Source organism: Gymnoscopelus microlampas (assembly GCF_963454915.1).
Source record: "Gymnoscopelus microlampas genome assembly, chromosome: 12".
NCBI lineage: Eukaryota > Metazoa > Chordata > Actinopteri > Myctophiformes > Myctophidae > Gymnoscopelus > Gymnoscopelus microlampas.
In genome coordinates, this window is record NC_139949.1 from 37,578,671 (window position 1) to 37,597,163 (window position 18,493).

Consider the following 18,493-nt stretch of genomic DNA (forward strand, 5'->3'; position numbering starts at 1 on the left):
TGTCGTGTGGAGGTGTTTTGCACATTTTGTAACTTGTCAAGTGTAATTTTTGGATCAAGTGTGTGGAAAGTGTGTGTGTGTGTGTGTGTGTGTGTGTGTGTGTGTGTGTGTGTGTGTGTGTGTGTGTGTGTGTGTGTGTGGGGGGGGGGGGGGGTGGAGAATATTTGTGTATGTGTGGCAGGTGGTTTGTGTTCAGTATATATGCATATATAAGTCAGGTGTACAGTTTAACAGTACACCAGGGCATGCCTGTACAGTACAGTACTGTATGTATGTGTATACTCAACTGTATGCATGCTTGTGCAAGAAAGAAATAAGAACAAAAAGAGAGAAATAGCAGTCTAGCACATACACACACATTAGATAGACAGACACACAGATCAATCGATCGATGCGCATGGAGCAAGTAAAAGTACAAAAGTATTGGTATCAAAATGTACTTCAAAAGTAAAAGTACTAAAATGTTTGAAAATATCAGATCTACAAGCTCACAATGCGTCGCATAGGCTATTTTCAAATAGCCTATGTATAAAATAGTGCTGATCTGCAAAAGTAACTACCATAGTAACTAAAGTTTTCAAATAATTGTAGTGGAGTAAAAGTACAATATTTGCCTCTGAGATGAAGTGGAGTAGAAGTAAAAGTACAGACAATTGAAAATACTCCGGTAAAGTGAAAGCACCTCAAAATCGTACTGAAGCACAGCACTTGAGTAAATGTACTTAGTTATTTTACACCACTGCATAACGGCACTGGAGTAGACATGAAAGACAGGTTGAAACTACTGTACTGTATGTTCCAGTGCCACGGTGTGTGACGTGTGACCAAACACTTTGATTCAAAGCGTTGAGGTCTTGTGGTGCACACGGCGCACACCGCTCTTCATCTGCCTCTCTCTCCATTCCAGCCTTGTCACTCATCCTAATATAGTAGGACTGGAGGCTATGGACTCTTCACCTGAGGTGTGCACATTCCTCGGTATATAGAGGATGAGGTAATGCGTCAAACATCCTCTCTGAACCCTCCTCCCACCCCGCGACACGTCTTAGTGTTCTGTAATAATAACACCATCTCCTGTCTGTCTGTCTGTCTGCAAGCAGTCTTTTAACTCAACTCAAAGTTTATTTATAGAGGAGCATATTTATAACTGTTTGATTTTCTTTTTTTTTAGCTCCCTGCTCTTCCTCTCCATGACTCTCCTTTTACTTCTTCTGAAAATAAATATTTTAAAAAACATTTATGGATGGACTGTTCTGGGCAGATCTGATATGGAGGGGCAAGCTGTTCCAGAGCCTGGGGGAGGGGAGGGGAGGGGGGCATGAGCTGCAAAGACTCGTTCAACTCTGGTTTTCTTGCCTAGCCCTCCTGGGCACAAACCAACAGCTGGTCAGCCAACCCTATTTAATACATAGGCTATTTGAAAATAGCAGATCTACAAGCTCACAACGCGTCGCAATGCGACGCGTTGTGAGCTTGTAGATCTGCCATTTTCAAACATTTTAGCACTTTTACTTTTGGTACTTTAAGGTTATTTTGATGCCAATACTTTTGTACTTTTATTTTTACTTTTAAGTAGCTGGAATGGGGGGGGGGGGGGGGCGTGAGGAAGTTATACAAGGAACGGGGGGAGCACCTCAAAAGTGTTTTTGTTTTTGTTTATTCAAATTTATTCGAAAACTAAGATTTTGGAAAATGTTCTTAAGTAACATAAAGTATGCCGGATTCGAACATGCTTGAACATTTGACATTTAAGGCCTAATATTTCTACAATTGCTACACATTTCTATAACACCTGTGTAAATATGTGGATAACTTGTTTTTTCTTTTTTTTTTGTTCTCTTGCTTTCCCACTTGCCCCCTCCCCTCTCTTCTTCTTCCCATTCTATGCACGAAAACGAATTTCACCCACTGTTTAACTTCTGTGAACCTGTGATGTGACAATAAAGCTGATTCTGATTCGGAAAGCCAGTCATTTATGGCAAAAACTATAAGTTGAAGGAAAACGTTTGGTGTGATAACGATGTATATTTTTACATGACTTTTTCCCCCAGTCAGGGAAGAGACTTTGGGTCACCCTGCTTCAGGCATGTTAACCTTGAGAATGACTGGACCTGTTGAGGCCTGTCTGGAGCCAAACAACCCAGAGACCATGGTCATAAAACCAAGAGTCAAAAGACATAAAAGTGAAAAATCCTCAGTGTTAACTTACGTAACTCAGAGAGTGCACGAATGTGGGTCCATTTGGTTACATTTGTACACTTTCTGACAGTGGTGTAAAGTAACTAAGTACATGTACTCAAGTTACTGTACTTAAGTACAATTTTGAGGTACTCTTACTTTACTGGAGTATTTCCAGTTTTCAGTACTTTTACTTCTACTCCACTAAAGCTCAGAGGCAAATATTGTACTTTTACTCCACTACAATTGTTTGAAAACTTTAGTTACTAGTTACATTGCAGATATAAATTATTATATTATATAACATACATTAACCACTTTAGCCCCATTTTATACATAGGCTATTTGAAAATAGCCGATCTACAAGCTCACAACGCGTCACGATGCAACGCGTTGTGAGCTTGTAGATCTGCTATTTTCAAACATTTTAGTACTTTTACTTTTGGTACTTTAAGGTTATTTTGATGCCAATACTTCTGTACATTTACTCAAGTAGCATTTTGAACACAGGCCTTTTACCTGTAACAGAGTATTTTTACAGTGTGGTATTGCTAAAATATCTGAGTACTTTTTCACCACTGCTTTCTGAGTTATAAATGGCTAAATTATCAGGGGCTTCTATCCTGTAATGACCTGATTGGTTAGTTTTATCTGGACTTGTTCTCATAAACAATCCCCCTCTCAATTTGCAAGGCAGATATCGTTTGCTCAAATGAATCATCTACAATCCTCCTGTCATAGTAAATCAAGTATACTGTATAATTCACACAATTAAATCTCTGAGCGATGATTGTGATGACTGTTTAGTTGTTGTTTTTGGAGGGTTTGCAGCACTTTTACATTCGGGACCCTTTTTCCTACTTGGATAAAGAAGGAACTAGGCTAAAGTTTTTCCAAAGTGAATTTCAGGCCATAGATCTTTCTCTCTCTCTCTCTCTCTCTCTCTCTCTCTCTCTCTCTCTCTCCCACTCATTCTTCAGCCTCTGTCCTACATAGAGGCACATTAATTCACTGTAGACGTATATTTCAACACGGGCTACGCCACACACAGCCTGCTCCAACATGCTGCTCCATATAAACATTCCTCTCACCAAACACCAAGAAGTACTCAGATCTTTGACTTTGACTCAACGTACAGGTAGTGTTTAAAATACTTGTGTTGCCAGGTAAACGTCATGCATTCAAAATATAACTTGAGTCAAAGTCCAAAATGTATTAAAATCAAATATATACTCAGGAAGCTAAATAACGTCCGTTTCAGAATCATATACATCATACACTAATTGGATCATAATTATAATCATTAATGTGTTCATCACTTTAATGCTGCACCTGGACACGGTGGAGCTCATTTTAATGACTGTATTTACTGCCGCGTAGCTTAACCTATGATAAAACATCATCATTGAATTGACGGTTTATAATTATAATTAATGTTTTCGTTTAATTATAATTTGTGTTAAAGGGATAGTTCACCCCCAAAATGAAATGTAGTGTAGTAGATCGATAAAGTAGCATGGAATATTGAAATACTAAAGTAATGTAGAAGTAACCTCTAAATTGTACTTGAACTTTTTTTAATGAATAAAATGTCATTTTGTCCAATCTGTATGGTAGAGAGTATGTTAATACAATATAACTTATACAGTTGGGGTGGTTGTACTTCGTCTCCCTGCTCGTCTATTGAGACATTCAGATCGTGTCAAAGGTCACGTCTCACCTACACAGAATCGGACATTTTTTTTTACCTGATGGTCAAGATTCAATGTATCCCCTGAGCAAGCAGGCAGGCTCTAATAGCTCAACGGTAAAAAAACATCAGCACTGAGGGGTATAGAGGAAAGTTACATAGAGCAGCCTTAAAGGGATAGTTAAAAAAAAACTTTTTTTCTATCGATTAGTCACCCCATGGAGACTTGAATTCATGGATTTTTTTTTTCTTGCATTCCTAAGCCAATAATTTGATGACCGGCAGTGGTTCCGATAGGAGACACAAAGCGTCTCCTTTGTGTCTCCTACCGGAACCGGCGCTGCCTACCGGTCCACTGGTCATCAAATTATTGGCTTAGGAATGCGACAAAAAAACAAAAACATATCCATGAATTCATTCTTTAAAGGTAGGGTAAGTGATATTTTTTGGTTAAAACAAAAAGTATTTTGTTAAAAGGTTAAAATACTATATTCTGATAGTAATCATTGCTATAGAGTGTTTGTTCAGTAACAGATGTCTCCCTGTCTCTCCAGCTCTTTAATAAACAGCAAATACATTTTTCGGTAGGTGTCAAAATCTCAGCCAATCAGGAGAAAGTACCCATTTTTAAGCTTAATTTGTATAGTGTTCCAGTTCCAATTTTGCCTGCTCATTTCTTAGTGTCATCACTTCCAATTTCACTTGTTTAATCTGCATCCTGATTGAGTTCTCTATCCTGATTGGATAAAATTGGAAATGAAACTGAAACTGAAACGAAAATGCATTTTCTGTTTAATAAAGAGGTGGAGAGACAAGGAGACTCCTTTTACTGAACAAACACTCTATAGCAATGAGTACTATCAGAATATAGAGCTATTTAACCAAAGCAAATCACTTACCCTACCTTTAAGTACAGTACTTGAGTAAATGTACTTACCGGTAGTTACAGTACATTCCACCTCTGCCAAACACAACCACAGAGCAGCTATGGGAGAAAGAGGACGAGATAAAGAACAAGGAGAGAGATCAACAAGTCAGACAAACAATAAAGCCAGTCATAATAAACTGTTCATACAGAGAAACCCTGGAGGCCTTGTGAGCCTCTGCTATCTTTCTTGATCATGTGTGCATGTGAGATACCAATGAGAAAGACAACATAACTTTGTTATGATATTAAACACATTACAGACCCAGTAGAGAGACATACTGTGTACCTTTTACATCACAGGAGGGCTCACTGTGTGAGAGGCAGGTAGATCAGTGGTTCTCAAACTTTTTCGTGCCAAGAAGGCATTTTTTTGTTAAAAAGATAAAGCTCTGTAGCTTCCTGTTTTCAAAATGTCTTTGCTTGATTCGCTCATATCTAACTGTTCTGTTTTTAATTCTGTTTTTTTTTTATAATTGATTGTATTTAGATTCTGAAATCTCTTTTTTGTATTTAATTTTTTCATTTTTTTAGATGTAGAATGGTCTGGGATGGTGTGAGGGCCCTCATGTGTATGTTTTGTCGGTGTTATTGTTGAATGTTATGTGATTGTTTTTTGTCATTGTTTGTACGTTGTGCCTGAGGACCTCCTGGAAGACGAGATGATGAATCTCAAGGGGTTTATCCTCCAATAAATTAAAACAAATAAAATGTAAACAAATCTGTAGTCTCTCCCATCATGTCTCTCCAGCTCTTATCTCAATATGTCAGCACCACTGCCCTAAACATGTAGTGTTTTTGTTAGAGGCAAAAACAAAGGGGGAACCCATTTTTAACCGAATGTGTTCACAGATTGCTTCAGCTCTTAAAATTAAACTGTAAATTGGCAGGTGGGTTGACAATTTAATCCAGTCTGGAGAGAGAACCCATTTATCAGTTTAATTTTATAGTCTGGTCATTTATTTACTTCATCACTAATGTCACTTCTTTAGCATGTAGGCCTATCCTGTATGTATGAGACATAATCTGTTGATTGGGTCTGTCTCCCAAACTGACTGAACATGTATTTTCTGTTGACTAAAGAGCTGGAGAGACGGGGACGGGGAGACCCCTGCTGTTGCACTCTATAACTGGGTTTCTCAAAAGTGGGTGGCGTGGCACCATAGGGTGCCATGATGCCAGTCCAGGGGTGCTGTGGAATATATGCTGATAATATTTGGAATTTACCAAATTAAAATTATTTTACGAGTTTAAACATCAAGAACAAACTAATTTTCAACCAGTTCTAAGCATTATCTCAAGTCCAAAGCCATTGAATATTTGAAGTGATTGAAATCACAAAAAGAGAGTGAATGTACAGTATACTTTCAACTGTGTGGATTCATTTGAATGGTGTGGTTACCATCATCTTATAATAATAATAATAATAGTAATAATAATCATTTTAATGATACAAATAGTTATAGTAGGGCCTATCATACTGTTAAGTTACATTACATGTATATGCCATGAAGTGCAGAGTGAAAAGTAACAATGCAATTTTTTGGTGCCATGGATGAAAGACATATTGTAGGGCCTATTAGTGTCCTTAGCCTAAAGAGTTTGATAACCATTTTGCTTTGCGTTTGCTAACTATGGTAACAGGAATAGTGCACCAAATAAGAGTGGACACCTCTATGTAAAATTGGCTATTTGGTCCAAAATGTAAAATAATAATAATAATAATAACTAGAAAAAGTGCTCCTCGGAGCACAACTCTCCGCCAGAAGACTTGTGTTGGTTCGAAGGTCGCGAAGGTCTGTATAAGTGTCCTATCCGTCCTGTCTGTGTAAGTGTCCTATCCGTCCTGTCTGTGTAAGTGTCCTATCCGTCCTGTCTGTGTAAGTGTCCTATCCGTCACTTATACAGACAGTCACTTATATGCAGCCATTTCATGGTTCCCGTCTTACCTCATTTTGACAGTGGCGGAGACACTGTCAAAATGATGCCATGTATATATAGGCATCATGTCGTCACTAGCCAATCAGATCACAGTATTTCACGTGTCACGTGAGGCTTGACCAATCGGTGTGTCATGTTTAGAAAGTGAAAACGCAGTGATAACAATACTCTCCTGGCGGAGAGTAATAATTGGAAAACGGTTTTAAGCAACATGGTTAGAGCATGATTGAACATTTGACAAGTAAGTTATAATATTTCTACAATTGCTACACCACAGCCACAATGACAAAGCTTGTTTTAGGAGTTGCCTCTATGAGTTCGAATTGTCCATGCCAAAGTACAAAACAAGACTGTGAACCTACCTCTGAAGTAGCCTCTGTCCATCCACAGCTGGAAGGTGTCTTCATCTTGATTGACTGCACACTGCAGAGAGAGAAAGAGAGAGAGAGAACATGACGCACTTTATGTCGAGGCGGGAAACATTAAACCATATCTGTATATTCCTCTGAATTAAACCAAACCACCGCACTTACCATATGTTGACGTTATTGGTTTACTTCTCCACTAATATTGAGGGTGAAACAGCTCCATTCATGCCTGCACCCACCAACCAAACAGCTCCATTCATGGCCGCTTGGTGCCGCTATGCACCCACCAAACAAACGCCTGAAAAAAACAAAAAGAAACATAAAACGCGACTACGTTACGTTTGTCCCTACAGTCTCTCCGTCCTCCAGACGACCCGAAAAGGAAGAGGAAACAGCAGCAGCGCGGGTTGTTAAACGTTTCGCGGGAGTTTGTTGACAGTGTTTTTCTGATCTAAACGTTGATATTAAAGCATAAATATGAGTTTATGGGTTGATAAATACAGACCCACCTCTCTGGGGAAACTAGATTATCATAAAGAACAGGCTCTGCAGCTCAAGAACCTGGTGAGAGAAACATGTTAGTTATCATGTAGCCTGTTGTAGGATTGCATTAGAATATTGACCGCAATAATTAAGCAAAGATGATGCATGGAGATGGCAATTGCTTGTTGCTGCTAATCTTGACATACACATTATTCTGTACTGTTTTGCTTATAGTTATGAGATGGTAAATGTTATAATACTATTTAGAACTGGTTCTGTACGCCATCGTAAATAAAATACAATATCTGTTTATTAACTTGTTAAACAGTTAACAAATGACACATTTCTGGTCCAATTAACAGTCAATTGGACTGGACATTTAACAGCTATTATCTAGCTCTGGTCCATATATAGCATTAGATTAGAGAGTTATCCTGAACTCCTTCCAATGCTATGGGCCAGAACCATTTATTATCTAACATTAGGTGACCTAATCCTACTATAATTCTAGTAACCTCTGTAGTGGTGAAGCTACCCGGTTCTCCTCACTGGCTGGAGCAATTGCTCTGATTTTGCACACAGCCATTGACCATTACCATCTGAACTTAACTGTGAAGCCCGTTTTTCGATTTAATCAAATATCAGCTTCTTATTAGCGTTTTTGTGTAAAACACTGTCGCCATGGTTACGGGGCTGCCCAGCTATGGGACGAACTGCCTCCCGGGTTGCCAGATCATGTGCGCATATCCCCCCACGGATGCGTCGACCGGGTATGGTCTAGTATTAGATCATTTCTCCACTCATCATTATTGATAATCATTCATCCTCATATAACCTGTAATTGTTTTGGGTGGTTGTGGCAAGGCAGTTTTATTTTTAAAGCAAGTCAATTTCCAACAACAAGGACATTCAATGTGCTTTACACAGAACATCAAGCAAAGGAAACACAATTATGCATTGACATTAGAATGCTTAAAGAAGAAAAGTAAAACAAATCCAGATGACCTGAGAGATCTGGACGGTTCATGATATTGTACAAGAACAGAAATGTATTTTGGCCCTAAACTTTTTTAGACCGACAGTGTAAGGATTTAAGAACTGGAGTTATATTGTCCCCTTTCTTGGTACAGTATTAGTAAGGACTCCAGCAGCACGCAGCAGCGTTCTTAGGTTCACAGTTGGTAAGCAACAGCATTTCACAGCCAAATATTGTCACAATTCCAAATGGATGAATGAACCCTGAGGATTTGTTTTACTGTGTTTACTAGTGTCTCCCTCGAGTCAGGTTATGTGTAGTGTTCTATAGTAGCCATGATGGTTGTGTGCGTTTGTGTGATTTCAGGTCCAATGTGGAGATTTCCCACACCTGTTGATCTACGGTCCGCCCGGCGCCGGCAAGAAGACACGCATCATGTGTCTGCTGAGAGAGCTGTACGGAGCCGGGGTGGAGAAGCTCCGCATCGAACACCAGACCATCGTGGTGAGATGACAACTCTTTTTTTGTTTTGCTTTTTACCCCCTTTTCTCCCCACAATTTAGTCGTTATGCCAATTAATTCCTCCCCACACATATGTGTGTGTTGTCACTACTGTGACAGTGCTAGTCATAGATATTAGAAACCTAGATACCTCATTGGCCTCTGCAGTTCGTTGGAGCAATTGGTATCGCGGCCGCCATTTTAGCGTAGGAAAACGGACACTCAAAGTGACTACTGGCCAATCACAGCGCTCACAGCGTGTTGACTACTGGCCAATCACGGTGCGTCTTTTCTAAGACCTGTCAGAATCTAGTTGTCCCGCCCCCACTTGCCTCTGATTGGCCTACCGAACGCCCCCTTCTGTGACACACGCGGAAGCTTCAGGGAAGCTTTCCTACGCTAAAATGGCCCTCGTGATACCAATGCCTCAGAGCCGAAGGAGGCGTCTACCTTTATATGTCTATGGTGCTAGTGAGGATCCCCACTAGGAGGACTTGGAGAGCCTACATCCTACTCCTCCCCTCCAACACTCCCCTGCTGACAGGTACCGCCCCAGCCCAGTACGTGCAGTGACAAATATCCCACTCCATGCCCGGCTTCCCTCCCCCCAAACACGGTCCAATTGTGTTTGTATAGACGCTCCACAAAGCCGGATGCACCTGCACCACGATGGATTTATCCACCAGACTCTGCGGGGGTGGGCAGGCACTTTTGCCACTGCGCCACCCAAGCGCAGATGACAACTCTTGATGAAACTAGTGAAAGACCGATTAATCATTCGTCTTATTAATCGGGCCTATTAATATTTTCTAATATTTTTTAGATCATTGGCATTGGCTTGGCTGATAAAAAAGAAGCGTCTGCAGACACTTTTTTACATTTTGTGTCATTTGTTAAATTAACAATGTCGGCATTATATATCTGCCACCGGCTGCCATGCTCTCTAAATGTCGGCATTGGCCTTTGAAAAACCCACATCAGTTGATCACTACTCTGAAGTTGAACCTCGCTGTCTACTCTAAACTGTCATGTGTTCCTAATGTAGGTGATCAAGTCGTTCTATCTTATTTAGGCAGTCGTCCAAATGAAACAATCACACATCATTCACACGTGAAGACTTTGTGGTTGTTGAGCAGATTGATGCAATTTCACAACATATCATTGTTTTTGACCAAATATACCTCATAACTTGTTGTTTCGCTGCCTCTTGCTTTATTGTATTGGAGCAGCACATTGTTCCTTATTGGAAAACACCTTGTAAACACCTTGGAAAGGTGCTTTATCACTAAAGCTTTATTACTATTCTGCAGGCTCCATCAAAGAAGAAAATAGAGATCAATACTATAGCCAGCAACTACCACCTAGAGGTCAACGCCAGGTAAGCAACGGGAGAACAGAACAACACCTTAATAAACGATGTCTTTCTGTCATATCTCTCAAATTACAGTTGACACATGCACAGGCATCTATTTTGGCACTCCAGCCAACATTGTTCGTTCTGCAAAGTGATAATAGCATTTTCTTTTTTTTTTTTTACTTATAATTTTTATCCCGCGATTTTTGTAACCCATTTTTTTCACCCGGTGCCAATTTCCTAAGTGATCCTGGGCGCTACACCAGCCCTACACCAGCGCTACACCAGTCCCCCACAGCCAGGGAGGCCAGGGCCGAGCTCATGCTTCCTTCAGTGCATGAGAGCCAACTGACCTTCTTGTCACCTGACAGGGGGGAGTTTTCCCTGGTTGGACGTAGCGCGTGGAAGGAACACGTTATTCCAACCAGTTCCCTTCCCCTCCATCAGGCGCCCCGGCGTCATGGGGGAGGCAGTATAGCGACCAGGATTACTACATGTTTTTGTGAGGGTATTAACTACCCTAGGAGACACGGGGAGAACATGCAAACTCCACACAGAGTAGGCCCTTTCGCCAACCCCACCCTGGGTATGGGCACTGATGACACGGAGGAGAAGACACGCCCCCAGCGCCCACAGCGTCCCTGGCGGGAATCGAACCCAGGACCTTCTAGCTGTGAGGCGACAGCGATACCGACTGCGCCACCGTGCCGCCAGATAATAGCATTTTCACGTGTTAACTTTTTCCCCTTTTGTAATGATGGCCATCACCACTACTTAACGTTCAATATATACATTTGTGTTTGTTTCAGTGATGCGGGGAACCAGGACCGCGTGGTGATTCAGGAGCTTATTAAGACCGTGGCTCAGTCTCAGCAGATCCAGTCCAGCACACAGAGGGAGTTCAAAGGTAAAAAAAACATAACAAACAAACATCCCTTTGGCCTATAATTGCATGCCTTATCAGCCATATGGTACTGCTTAAACTAAGCTCACAGCGTGATGCATTGTGAGCTTGTAGATCAGCTATTTTTGACTAATGGAATTGGTGTAGAGGGAAAATGCATATACACACACACACACACACACACACACACACACACACACACACACACACACACACACACACACACACACACACACACACACACACACACACACACACACACACACACACACACACATTTACAAAATATTATTATTATTTATTGTTTTATTTTTTGTCCTATCCGCTGCGTCTCCTCAGTGGTGTTGCTGACGGAGGTGGACCGCCTGACCAAAGACGCCCAGCACGCCCTGCGTCGCACCATGGAGAAGTACATGTCCACCTGCCGCCTCATCCTCTGCTGCAACTCGACCTCCAAGGTCATCGGCCCCATCAGGAGCCGCTGCCTGGGCATCCGGGTTCCTCTGCCCAGCACAGAGGAGGTACAGTGATCATGAATTAAAGTTCTCACTCACCACGACTGATTTCATTGGGATCAGTCGTCGAAAATAGGCCATCTACAAGCTTACAACACGTGTTGTAAGCTTGTAGATGGGCTATTTTCGGTTATTCGTTATTGTAAGATTAAAGCATATTTGAAATGGTCAAACTAGCAATAGACTCCATGTTCAATCTTCCAGAAAATCCTAATGATCTCAGATCATTTTATAAAGGCAAAGGTTAAAGGTAGGGTAAGTGATTTACTTTGGTTAAAATAAGTGTTAAATAGCTCTATATTCGGATAGTACTCTTAGAGTGTTTGTTCAGTAAAAGGAGTCTCTATGTCTCTCCTCCAGCTTATTATTATTATTATTAAACAGAAAATGCATTTTCAGTAGTCATTCCTGATTGGCTTAAACTTTGTCACCTAACTGAAAATGTACTATTATTCTGTTTACTAAAGAGCTGGAGAGACCCCTGTGACCGAACAAACACTCTGTAGCAATGATTACTATCAGAATATAGTACTTTAACCTTTTTAACAAAAATAAAAAAAATATCACTTACCCTACCTTTTTTGTCAGGGCCGGTATGGCTGACTTTGGCATCAATCTGCAATTTCTTCAACTGGTATTGCTGTATGGCTACCAAAACACCATGATTCTACATATTGTGCTAATTGTTTATGAAACACAGTGCTAGTATGTGACGGGGCTACTTTCACTCTGTTTCACAAATCACATATTAGGACTTGGCCTGACAAAATTCTTTCAGTCGTAAGATTTTATTTTGCTTTAAACCATGAGCAATACTTCTTATAGTCCCTCGTATCACATGGGACTACAGTACAAGGGGGAACTGGAAATTGGCATAAAGATTAAATTGGGAGAAAACTAATAATTGGCCTAGGGAAACTGACAATGCAACGTATCATGTGCTTAAGATGCATCGTGCTGTGATGCGTTGTGAGCTTGTAGATCTGCTTTATTTTAAGGCGCGTGATACCGTCATATGACAAAATATAAATTAGACTTTAGGGAGATGGGAAGGAAATAGTTTTCCTTGCCTGGTTGAGTAAAAGAAATGTTGATAATAATTATGAGAAGTTAATTATTCATCAATGTGCTGTTCAGTGTGCAACAGTAGGTTTTTTTTGTTTTTGTTTAAACCAGTGGCACTAGAGTCTGAAATGCTTCTGGGCTCAGTCAGTTTTCCCCACATATGAAGGGTTTAAAAAGTCGCATTGTCTGCTTCCATGTAATTTAGGCATTTTAGCAGACACTCTTTATCAAGAGCGACTTACAACATGCAAGATCAGAGTAAATGGCACAAACCTGTAGTCAACAAATGTCGTTGTGAATTTTCCACTCTCATAGATGAAGTTTAACCCATTAAAACCCGGAACGCATCTGTAATTTTAGATTTCCTTGGCTATTAAAAAATAGCAGATATACAAGCTCATAGTGTGACACCAAGTGCCGCGCTATGAGCTAATGGCAGCTATGAGCTAATGGCAGCTATGAGCTGCTATTTTTTTTAAATGTTTGCACATCTTGAATATCCCTCCTGGAGGTCCCTGGAACAAAATATTTTACAAATGTTCTCTTAAAAAAGTATATATATATATTTCAAGATGTGCACAGATTTTCACGACTTCTCAAAAATAGCAGATCTTCAAGCTCGTAACGCTATGAGCTTGTAGATCTGCTATTTTTGAATAGCCAAAAGTCTAAAATAATGGTTATTGTTAAAAATCTGAAATGACACAGGTGCGTTCCCCGGTCGAATGGGTTAATGCGTGGTGTTATTTGGGGGTCCCAGTCACCAGTGTGTTTTTCCTACCAGGTGTGCAGCGTTCTGAGCACCGTGTGTAAGAAGGAGGGTCTCCTCCTGCCTCCTGAGCTGGCCAAGCAGATCTGTGAGAAGTCTGGCAGGAACCTCCGCAAAGCCCTGCTCATGTCTGAAGCCTGCAGGGTGCAGCAGTGAGTGGCAACATCTCATGCTTATTGTAGTGACATCGTGTTTTAACCCAGCAGTCAAAAACATAACTTGCAAAATATTGTGCATGATATTTACCTGATGCACCACTAAACCGATTTATTCGATGACTAAAATGTAATAATCCATTATGAATAATTTCACCCCTATGTATTCAATCCTCATCAATCTAAACTTTCTCAGACATTTTCTTTTAACTTTAAAAAAAAAGATTTATCCTTTATTGATTGAGTTTTTTAGTGAAGATAGACAGCATTAGAGCCTAAGATTTTTCTCAGACATTTTCTGAGAACCCTCTTTCCGCACTGACCTCGCTGCCTCTCCCCCTCCAACCTAACCACAGGTACCCGTTCTCCGCTGACCAGGAGGTTCCAGAGACGGACTGGGAGGTGTACCTCAGGGAAACGTCCAACGCCATCGTCAGCCAGCAGAGCCCTCAGAGGTATGGTGACCATCCGTACCGCATGTCACGGGACAGTCCCCAAAATGTCCCGCTTGAACAGAACAATGTCCCACAAGTCAATGCGCGTTATGTTCCTTTAACGTCTGGCTCTAATGACCCTCTTTAAAGGGAAAAAAAACATAGAGAGGTTTGAGCTCTAAACCAAGGCTTACTAGGGGTCCAAGAGGCCAGCATGAAAGTCCATAAACAACAACAAAGGCTATGCACACCGACTTAAAAATGAATATTGAGTCTCTTTGGATGCAAAAATTAGTATTTTACTTACAAAAGTGCAAAAGTGACATGGTGAAACAAAGCGACACAGATGGTGGACGTTTCGCTCCTCAGACCATCATCAACACTGGTGTCTGTCTTTGTTGTTTATGGATCCTCTTTATTTATTTATTTATTTATTTAACAGGGACAATGCACATTGATCAACATGTCAGTTATTCACGTCCATGTAAATGAGCCAGAGTTAGCCAGAGTTGGCTAATTTTCATCTGTAGTCCCTGGGCAGGCTGTTAAAAAAGTGGTATAGTTATCCATACAAAAAGAGACATCGTCAACAATACAAAACAAGTAGACATTAAAGACTTTAAAGAGAGAAATGCTGTGACATCCGTGTAAAAACTCTATGCGCAGTTGTTGCGAGCTGTGCTGAAGCTCTTAACATGTCATGAGCAAATTGCATATCAATTTGGGGGCTCCTTGTCATTAAAATGAGAACCACTGCTTTAATCTCTCTCTCTCTCAGGTTACTGGAGGTCCGAGGAAGACTCTACGAGCTCCTGACTCACTGCATCCCTCCTGATGTCATCATGAAGGTACGCTACTGTGACAACTCAACACCAAAACATGTGCTGGTAGAAGGTTTACTCATCACTTAAATCAGTGGTTCTCAACCTGTCGGTCGCAACCCCCAGGTTTTGGGTCGTCCCCCAGATGACAGTGAAGTGACAATTTTTAATACCTTAAAGAAAAAGACCATTACTGCATCAAAAGTAATCCACAAACTATACCATAAAAACTGGTCAAACATTGCCCAGATTGTCAAATAATATAAGAAAGTGGCGAAAGTTGTGAAAATAGCCGATCTACAAGCTCTGTGAGCTTGTAGATCTGCTATTTTCACAATATTTATCTGTGGCACAGAGTCAAACAAAATTGAATGCCTCAACTCTTACTTTCCAAGTGCTTGGCAGGGTGGGGGGGTCCCTAGTTCAAATATGATTATTTAAAGGAGCCAGCTTAGGTGGTTCAGGCATCTAGTACGGATTCCTCCCGAGCGTCTCCCTAGGGAGGTCCTCGCTGCACGTCCCACTGGGATTGAGACCCCGTGGCAGACCAAGGACCAGATAGGGGGATTACATCTCCACACTGGCCTTGGAATGCCTCGGGATTGCTCAGGAGGAAGTTGCTAATGTTTGCTCTGGAAAGGGAAGACTGGAAATCTCTGCTGGAACTCTTGGCCCCACGACCTGATTCCGGATAAGCGCTAGCTTGAAGATGGATGGATGGATGACGAGTAATAATCTGTGCTTCTCATGTTGTCGTCTTTGCCCAGGGTCTGGTCACAGAGCTGCTGAGTAACTGTGACGGTCAGCTGAAGACGGAGGTGGCCCACATGGCGGCCTACTACGAACACAGGCTGCAGCTGGGCAACAAGGCCATCTACCACCTGGAGGCCTTCGTGGCCAAGTTCATGGCCATCTATAAGAAGTTCATGGAGGACGGCATGGACGGCATGATGTTCTGAACTCACAGGGAGGGAGGGGTGTGTGGTAGACTTGGAACAAGACGCACCCGTTTCACTGGCTGAACGCAGTGCTGGACAACAGTAACACTAATTGGAGCACTTAATCCATTTTCTACCCCAATGTAGTCGTCACACAGTTGTTATATGACGCAGTCTAAGATTTCCCCATGGGAATTCCAATACAAAAAATAACTGTGACCCAGGGGCGGGTAGTGGGAGTGACGTCAGGACTTCGGTATTCTAATAATTCCTCCCCACACACATTTCCCACTGCTGTTGTATCCTACTGACTCACCTAGCCAGTGAGGAGCCAGTCGTAGAGCCTCCGTCCTACTCCTCCCATCCAACACTCCCTGTTGACAGGTGTCGCCCCCAGCCCGTAGGAGTGACAAAAAATGTTTACTCGTGACTCATAAAAATGTGTCCCGAACAGTGTTTGGGAAACACAGAGTGATATTTGTTCACTGCTTAAGATTTGTTTTATTATTACAAAAAAAATCTAAAAGAACAAACAAAAATCTAACATTTCAGAAATGAAAAAGAAATGTCAGAATTTCATAAATAAATAAATAAAATGAATGTTTAGGAAGTAGTGAAAATAGCCGATTTCTCTTTTGGGTCTCAAGCTAAAAGAATTAGGAACCAATAATGGTTTCCTTATCCTGTTCGCTTTGTAAAACTGTCATCATATAGAACACTTTAGTTAACAGATGTGACTACAAATGATATTGTAGTGGCATCTTCTATTTCTGTATGCCTTAAATTTTCGATGGCAGTCGTTGACAGGTTTCTGAACTGTCCACCAATGAGAGACAGAGTGAGTAGATGTAAATGCACATCTCATAATGAATGTTGGTGAGGAGGATCAATTATATGAAGATCAGGTTGAAAATGGGTGAAGTGCTCCTTAACCGTCAACAGTGATAAAATGATGGTCGATGTTTTGTCCTGATTTGGCTTAGTTTTTTATATAAAAAAATGACTTGATTACACAATGCAAGACTTTACATCTCATGTCTTTATTGACTGGAAACAAACTCTCCTGAATAACAGATTATGGAGGAAGAAAAGGTGATTTTCCCTTACAGGCATGTGCTATCTTGAAGGTTTGTTAATTAAAATCATCATACAGTATGTATTGTCCAGCACTAGACTTGAACACGACACAGTCAGAAGATGATTCGGTAATAATGCCCAGTGCTTCAATGTAAATGTGTGTTCCACGTCGCTGTTAATTGTATATTTATGAGATATTCCTCCATGTTAAATAAAGACTTTTGCATTGTAGAGACCCTGAAAGTAATTTTATATTTCTAGAGATTCTGACCACTCAAAATGCCAACATACAGTATACATGTATTGTACATTTGGAGATTAACGTTAGGTTTTTCTGTCTAAAATACAGTATATAGTTTAGTCTAAAATATCAGGAATCCTGTTACATTAATTCACTAATACAGTGTATAAGGGGTTCCACATTAAAATATTTGAAATATTCACAACATTTGTACACAATCACAATATATAGCTTCTCTATTAATAGTGCACGACAACTTTCTGCAACCACCATCTGTACTCCCACAATATTTAAAGGTGATGTAAGTGCCATTTCTTGGTTTAAACATTTTTTTTTGTTTTGATGGTGGACCATTTGCCCGAAAACAGCAGATCTGCAAGCTCACTATTGGCTATTTTTGGCAAAGAGGTTTGGTGTAGAGGGGGAAAAGCACAGTACAGAGCCAACGGTCAAATTTACTAAATAGTGAGGGTTTAAGAGGTTAAATGTCTGAAAATACACAATGACAAAAAACTAATTAATTTACACAACACTGACAGTGCTGTCAAACAAGTCAATGAAAAAGTGTAATCTGCAACATAATTTTATTCAATAGTGGGGGTCCCTGCTTAATTTCTCTCAGATAAGGGGTCGTTGAGGACCCCTGCTATAGACTGTTCAATAACAGGGGTCTCCCTGTCTCTCCAGCTCTTTAATAAACAAGAGATTTCAGTTGGGTTGTCAATTTCATCCTATCAGGAGCGTGTACCCTCAGCTTCAGTTTTTTGTCACTTCCAATTTCACTTTATACTGTATGAGTTCTCTCTCCTGATGTGAAAAAATTGGTATCCCAAACTGAAAACATATTTTCTGTTTAAAGTGCTGGAGAGGCGAGGAAAACCAAACCCCTGTTAATGAACAAACACTATCTAAAGATTATTATCAGAATATAGAGCTATTTAACACTTATTATTTTATCAAAACAAAACAAAGATCACTTACTGCACCAAAAAATACTACAACAAAAATATGAAACCGATTCAATTCCGTGCATCATCTGACACTTGATGGCGGAAACCTCATTTGTCCCAAAACGTACTTTTCAGGATTCAAATAAAGACATTTATTTATTTGAATCAAAAGTAGCAGATCTACAAGCTCTACAAGCTTAAAACGTGT

General features: G+C 40.6%; 1 protein-coding gene across 1 annotated transcript; it reads left to right on the top strand.

Moving 5' to 3' along the window:
• The first annotated feature begins 7,493 nt into the window (after positions 1 to 7,493).
• LOC311056675 (replication factor C subunit 3) lies at positions 7,494 to 17,325 on the top strand. Its single transcript, XM_084073481.1, has 9 exons — positions 7,494 to 7,666; positions 8,928 to 9,065; positions 10,373 to 10,440; positions 11,226 to 11,323; positions 11,660 to 11,841; positions 13,685 to 13,821; positions 14,181 to 14,279; positions 15,037 to 15,106; positions 15,847 to 17,325. The coding sequence occupies exons 1-9, from the start codon at positions 7,580 to 7,582 to the stop codon at positions 16,036 to 16,038; spliced, it is 1,071 nt and encodes a 356-aa protein (XP_083929607.1). The 5' UTR covers positions 7,494 to 7,579; the 3' UTR covers positions 16,039 to 17,325.
• The last annotated feature ends 1,168 nt before the right edge of the window (positions 17,326 to 18,493 follow it).

Bases quoted from the DNA above. Each gene is read 5' to 3' on its own strand.
- LOC311056675 (XM_084073481.1), top strand. From the start codon at position 7,580: ATGAGTTTATGGGTTGATAAATACAGACCCACCTCTCTGGGGAAACTA. The intron at 11,324-11,659 runs GTAAAAAAAACA...GCGTCTCCTCAG, and splicing joins CACACAGAGGGAGTTCAAAG to TGGTGTTGCTGACGGAGGTG. The intron at 14,280-15,036 runs GTATGGTGACCA...TCTCTCTCTCAG, and splicing joins AGCCAGCAGAGCCCTCAGAG to GTTACTGGAGGTCCGAGGAA.